Source organism: Brassica oleracea, chromosome C2 (genome assembly GCF_000695525.1).
Source record: "Brassica oleracea var. oleracea cultivar TO1000 chromosome C2, BOL, whole genome shotgun sequence".
Taxonomy (NCBI): Eukaryota; Viridiplantae; Streptophyta; class Magnoliopsida; order Brassicales; family Brassicaceae; genus Brassica; species Brassica oleracea.
In genome coordinates, this window is record NC_027749.1 from 26,861,177 (window position 1) to 26,867,667 (window position 6,491).

The following is a 6,491-nucleotide window of genomic DNA, read 5'->3' on the forward strand; positions in this document are numbered from 1 at the left end:
GTAGTTCAATTGATAGAGCTGGACAAGAGATCGAACTGCCTGGGCAAGTTCGTCTAGTAATTGAGTGCCAGTCATAGAAACCGAACTTGTCGAGAATAAAGCCTAAAGTTTGTAAGTGCAGAGAATTCCGAATCTAAAAAGTTCTCCCCATGCCTCTCGCCTAGGACTCCTTATATACTAGCTCCAAGCTCGGTTTAGGCTTTTACTCTTCTGCCCTTAAGCCGTCATAGCATAAAATGGACATTTTCCATTTTTTCCGATCTTCGTATTTATCCTCAAAATTTCGTATTTATCCGCGGAAACTTGACATTTATCCTTCCTTGCGCGCCAAGCGTAAACCGTCATACGTTTTATGGGCTTTTGGTTAAGAAATCGTAAGTTGGGCCTCGAGTCGTGTCTTAGGTCCCTTTAGGCCGTCTTCCGACTTGAAACGTTTATTACGATTTCTTTCGATAAAGAACGAACTTTCCGCGGTTTTTACCGCAAAGTTTGATTAATGTCTTAGAATGGCCGGAAGACATGAACTGAGTTCGCTACGGTCTTCGGGAGATAGCATCATAGGATAGACGAGAATGCATGAATTGGTGTCGTATCGACGTTTCGGAAGAGTTCGGTCGCTACGTAACGACCGAACTGAACGCACGCTCGGTCGCTCGGTCTGTGGGCATGCTTGGTCGCCGCGTATCGATCGAGCTTGGCTTGTCCGTGGTCCGATTGCCGTACTCGAGCTTGTCCGCGGCCGAATTGGATACATGTCTGTTTCCTTCGGACAATCGGTATTTAGTGGTTCGATTGAGATTTGAACAAGATTTTGCCGCAAGGTTCTTTGTAAAGATATCTTTACGGAGATTACTTTTTCGTAAAAACGTTCATGCTGATTTTTACGGACTTTCAGGCATTGACTCCGTCGTGACCGATTTTGACCCCAACAAACCTAAAGGTGAAAAGCAACTTCACACACACCTCGTGTGATTGTTAGCCGTTATTTCCAGCTCAGGATGACGGCGTTTATTCTCATTCCTCCCTAAAGTAACCAATCACGAGGTAGCAGGAGACACGTCACTCCCTTCCGCACCTTCTTTCGCACGTTTTCCTCGCTTCCTGCCATACGTGTAAAGCAACGGAGGCCGTATAGCATCACTACTAACATTACCCCCTTCTGCGAAATTGACCTTGTCCTCAAGGTCGAACTCCGGAAACTGCACTCTCATCACCTCCTTCCACTCCCAGGAGCTCTCATAATCCGGCAGACCCTTCTACTGAATCAGCACTTCCTCATGGCCTGAGATTGGACTCACTCGAGTACCCAAAACCAACTCTGGCTGAACAATCAACACCCCTTCTGTAGACAATTGAGGAGGAAGCGGCGCAACTGTCTGATCCTCCCCCACTGCTTTCTTCAATTGAGATACGTGAAATGTGTTGTGGATTTTAGCTTCCTACCGTAACTTGAGGCGGTAGGCTACTTCCCCAATACGAGCAACCACCTCAAAGGGCCCATAAAAACGTGCTGACAACTTCTCATTCATGCGTCGCGCAAGTGACTGTTGGCGGTAGGGTTTGATCTTGACATACACTTTTTCGCCTACTGCAAACACCACTTCCCTACGATGCCCATCTACTTGCTTCTTCATCGTCTGTTGAGCTTTATCGATATGCTCCTTCATTGTTGCGATCATCTCATCCCGTTCAATCAGTCTATTCTCCAAGTCAGCATTCGCAGTAGACCCGACCTCGTACCTAATGAGAGCCGGTGCCTCCCTCCCATAAACCGCTTTGAACGGTGTCATCTTGATAGAAGAGTGATAGGAAGAGTTGTAACAGAGCTCCGCCCATGGCAGATAATGCACCCATGCCTTCGGTTTGTCACTGGTGAAACATCGCAAGTATGTTTCTAAGCCTCGATTTGTCACCTCGGTCTGCCCATCTGTCTGCGGGTGATACGCAGTGCTCATACAGGGTGTTGTTCCTGCCAACCTGAACAGCTCCTTCCAGAACTGACTAGTAAACACCCTGTCTCGATCCGACACAATCGTCTTCGAAAACCCATGTAATTTGATCACTTCCTGAACGAACAACAACGCCACATCTGTAGCAGTGAAGGGATGACGTAATCGGATGAAGTGAGCGTACTTTGACAGTCTATCAACCACCACCAACACTGCATTATACCCTTCGGATTTTGGTAGCCCCTCCACAAAGTCCATTGCCACATCTTCCCAAACTGCTTCCGGAACCCTCAATGGCTGTAACAATCCTCCCGGAGCCAACGTGGAATACTTATGGCGTTGACACACTGAGCAAGCTGCCACATACCGTTTGATGTCATTCATCATGCCCATCCAAAAGAACAACTCACTAATCCTCTTCTGAGTTCGCTGAACTCCTCCATGTCCCCCCATACGACCATCATGCATCTCCTTCAGTATAACCCCAATCAACTTTGACTCTTTTGGTAAGGCCAGCCTCCCCTTTCGAAGCAACCTCCCCTGTACCAAAGAGTAGTCAGGATGACTCAACGGATCGGCCACTAACTCCCGCACTAACTTCTGCAATGTTTCATCTTGTGCTACCTCCGCCTCAATATCTTGAAATTGGATCGCCGTCGGAACTGTCATTGCCAGTAGCTCCACGGTCGCATCCTTGCGCGGCAAAGCATCAGCAGCCTTGTTCTCCAGTCCTGGTTTATAGTGGATATCGAAATCAAACCCCAATAGCTTGGACAACCAGCGCTGATATTCCATGTTAATCTCCCTCTGCTCAAGTAGGAACTTCAGGCTCTTCTGATCAGTTCTCACGATGAACTTTCTGCCTAACAGATAGTGTCGCCATTTTTGGATAGCAAACACAATTGCCATCAGCTCGCGTTCATACACAGACTTCAATTGTTGCCTCTCCGACAATACTTGACTGAAGTATGCGATTGGTCTCTGTTGCTGCATTAGCACAGCTCCCAATCCCTTGCCTGAAGCGTCCGACTCTACAACAAACTGATCTTCAAAGTTAGGTAGTGCCAGGACTGGGACTGTGGTCATTGCTTGCTTGAGTTTCATAAACGCCTCCTCCGCCGTCTCGTTCCATTTGAACTTATCCTTCTTCAAGAGGTCCGTCAACGGTCTTGCAATGACACCATACCCTTGCACAAACCGCCTGTAATACCCTGTTAGCCCCAGAAATCCTCTTAATGCTTTGATGTTTCTTGGTATTGGCCACTCCGTCATTGCTGCAATTTTAGTTTTGTCAGCTTCAACCCCTTCTGCTGAAATAACGTGGCCAAAGTACTCAATACTTGAACATCAGAACTCGCACTTCTTTCTGTTGGCGTAGAGCTGATGCTTCTGCAGCTTGTCTAGTACCAACTTCAAATGTTCAGCATGCTCCTGCGGATTCTTGCTAAACACCAGGATGTCATCAAAAAAGACCAGCACGAATTGCCTCAAATATGGTCTGAATACTTCATTCATGACCGATTGAAATGTGGCTGGGGCATTAGTCAAGCCAAATGGCATGACTAAAAACTCGTAATGTCCGTCGTGTGTGCGGAACGCAGTCTTGGGAACGTCCTCCGCCTTGACTCGTATTTGATGATAGCCGGCTCGCAGGTCCAACTTTGAAAACACCTCTGCTCCTCGCAACTCATCGAGCAATTGATCGATCATAGGAATAGGATAGCTGTCCATGACCGTTGCTTTATTCAGAGCTCGATAGTCCACGCAAAAGCGCCAGCTCCCGGTCCTTCTTCTTCACGAGGAGGACTGGACTCGAGAATGGACTAATGCTCTCCTGTATGATGCCACCTTCAGCATTGCTGTCACCTGCTTCTCGATTTCTTCTTTCTGAGGATGAGGATAACGGAACGGCCTCACGCTCACCGGATCACTTCCTTGTGTGAGAGTGATCGCGTGCTCTCTGCTTCGAGTGGGGGGAAGTCCCTGCGGTTCCTCAAAGATCTTCTCATAGTTGAGCAACAGCTGTTTGAAGAGCTTCGGAGTCTTAGTCTCTTCTTTAGGGCCTGTCGTTAGCTCCCGACACTCTACCACTACACTCAACTCTTGTTGTTCCAAGGCCTTCCTTATAGCCTTGGCTGATACTTCAGAACAACAGATATCAGGTTCGCCCTGTAGCTTAACCCACTCCCCATTTACCAGAATCTTCAATGTCTGCAACTTCCAATTGTCCCTCATCTCCCCCAACGTTTCCAACCACTGGATACCCAAGATGATATCCACATTATTGAGCTCAAATGGTAAGAAATCTGTTGTCACTGAGTGACTCTGCATCTCCAACTTCACCTTCCTACAAATACATCCTCCTTTCACGGCTTTTCCCGAACCCGTGATTACCCCAAAGCTCTCTGTCTCCTCACGTTCCAACCCCAACTCTTCCATCAGACGGTAGTCGATGAAATTGTGGGTGGCTCCACTGTCGATGAGGACCAAGGCCTGTTTGTTTCCCACCGTACCACGCAGTTTGATGGTTCACGGCGATGATATTCCCACAGCTGATTTGGCTGACAAGGCTGCACATTCTGCAAACTCTGGTGCTTCCTCGTCGTCAGTGCCCTCACACTCCTCCTCATCTTTCTCCTCCTCGTCTTCCTCCTGTACTACTAGCACCATCAACTCCTTGTTGGGGCAATCCCTTCTGGAGTGCGACTTTCCTCTGCACTGGAAACATAGCCCCTCTGCTCGATACCGTGCGTATTCCGCCGGTGAGAGTCGCCGGAATGGCGCTCTCCCTTTTCCTTCATTATTATTGTTCTGAGCTTGAGTAATGGGTTTCTTCTCGTTCTGTGTGGTTTTATCAAGGCCCGAAATAGTTTTGGGCCGTTGGGTGTTATTGGGCCCAGACCCATTCCCTCCTGTAGGCCCACTTCTTCCGAGAGTCATCGGTGATAGGTTCGTAAACCCTCCCCGCGACCCTTTACCACTCTGCGTGTAATAACCCACACGAGCCAGTTAATTTTTGGTCGAGAAAAACTCCGCTCGCCAGTCAGATTTAAAAATAAAGTCGACCCGGTGAATTAATACCTCGACGGGACTGTCTTGTGGTCGAAAGGCCTCTTATTGATAGTTCTGGTAGAGTTTTAATAATGTTGGTCGATTTTTATTTAAGCTAGGCAAGCTTAGTTGAAAGCAAGACGAGATTCGAAGGATGAGAAATTTTAGTCGAAAACTGTCCGAAATTGTTGTTAAGTTTCTTAACTAAATTCCGACCAGTCTAATACCTTCACCAGATATTCTTCTTGCTTTCTCAGTAAATCAGTCACATGAGCTGCACCTACCTGCTTGCTTGCTTCACTAAAGTCACATGAAAGTCACAAGCTGGTTGCTTGTTTAATAAAAACAAAATAATCTTTCTTCAAAGGAGAGAAGGGAGAGCAACTTGCTTTGGTTTAAGTAAACCCTCACCTGAAGCAACTTCTTATGTTATAAAACACCATATTCTCTCCTCTGGACGTTCATAACCTGCAAGAAAAACCAGAGAAAAATTCAGAGAGAAAGAGAGAAAGAAAAGAGAAAAATTTGTGAGAAAAACTAGTTGAAAAATTCAGAGAAAATTCAGAGAAGAGAATTGAGCATGGACAAACCTTTCTCACCATCCTGTGACTTTAATCAGTGAGTATTTTTGTGGTAAAGAGTTGGAGATTTGGTGTCCTGAAGTTGAGAATCACCCATGTTCTTCAGCCTTTGATTTTGATCGGTAAGATGGTTGTGGATTAGTTTCTGTGAGAAGTTTTGTTGGTTTGCCTATACTGGAGATAAATTCTGAATAAATTCAGCCATGGATTCTTGTGGTGTTGATCAGGTTAATTCGTGGTTAGCTTGAAGAGAGACAACCAGTCAAGTTTAATTAGTTGAGTAAAACCGGTAAGCTTCAGCTTCTTGATTCAGCCATGTTTTGATGAGAACCAATTGCTCTATGTTGGTCAACCTGTCAGGATCAGTTGTCTAAGGTCTTTTTCTCTTCAGTCTTGGTTGGTTTATGATTTAATCAGTCTCATAGAACCAGTAGACGAACTGATAAGAATTATGGGAATTAAACTGAACTGATTTGATCTTGTTTAGAACTGAATTGAGCTGAATATGTTTTGATCTGATCTGAGCCCAGCTGTCTATGGTCTGAAATTGCCTTGAACTGATGTCGTCTGAGTATAACCGAGTTAAGCTGTTGGGAACTGATTAGAACCGGAGTTAGCTGAGCATGAACTAAGCTGATATGAACCGAGTTAAATTGTTAAAGCTTGAACCGAGCTGAACATGGTATCAATCTGTCTTGAACCGAACTGATATGAGAGAACTGAACTGAAATGTTATGAACGGAGTTGAATTTCTTCTTGAACCAGACTAGTGAACCTTATGTTCCAACTGTTATGTTTTGAATTCAGATGGCCAAGGAGAGTATTCGGATCAGCCGGATCCTTGTGATGATTCTGAACCGAGAGTGATCCAGAAGTGAAGTGTGATTAGCTTGAGCTCGAGTCTAGTCTT

General features: G+C 45.9%; 2 protein-coding genes and 1 long non-coding RNA gene across 3 annotated transcripts; 1 reads left to right on the plus strand and 2 right to left on the minus strand.

The window, feature by feature from the left end:
* Positions 1 to 3,296: 3,296 nt before the first annotated feature.
* On the minus strand, positions 3,297 to 3,680 carry LOC106323879 (RNA-directed DNA polymerase homolog). Its single transcript, XM_013761928.1, has one exon. It carries the CDS (start codon positions 3,678 to 3,680, stop codon positions 3,297 to 3,299), a length of 384 nt encoding a protein of 127 aa, XP_013617382.1.
* Positions 3,681 to 3,743: 63 nt separating this feature from the next.
* LOC106323881 lies at positions 3,744 to 4,889 on the minus strand. Its single transcript, XM_013761930.1, has 2 exons — positions 4,500 to 4,889; positions 3,744 to 4,442 (listed from the first exon to the last, which is right to left on the minus strand). Exons 1-2 carry the CDS (start codon positions 4,887 to 4,889, stop codon positions 3,744 to 3,746), a joined length of 1,089 nt encoding a protein of 362 aa, XP_013617384.1.
* Positions 4,890 to 5,613: 724 nt separating this feature from the next.
* On the plus strand, positions 5,614 to 6,465 carry LOC106326700. Its single transcript, XR_001267306.1, has 3 exons — positions 5,614 to 5,703; positions 5,809 to 5,870; positions 6,389 to 6,465. It is a non-coding gene; the product is annotated as an uncharacterized LOC106326700 (long non-coding RNA).
* The last annotated feature ends 26 nt before the right edge of the window (positions 6,466 to 6,491 follow it).

Excerpts from the sequence above, each read along its gene's own strand:
- LOC106323881 (XM_013761930.1), bottom strand. The coding sequence starts at position 4,889 with ATGACTCTCGGAAGAAGTGGGCCTACAGGAGGGAATGGGTCTGGGCCC. Across the intron at positions 4,443-4,499 it reads CCTTGTCAGCCAAATCAGCT|GCCTTGGTCCTCATCGACAG; the intron begins GTGGGAATATCA and ends GGAAACAAACAG.
- LOC106323879 (XM_013761928.1), bottom strand. The coding sequence starts at position 3,680 with ATGGACAGCTATCCTATTCCTATGATCGATCAATTGCTCGATGAGTTG.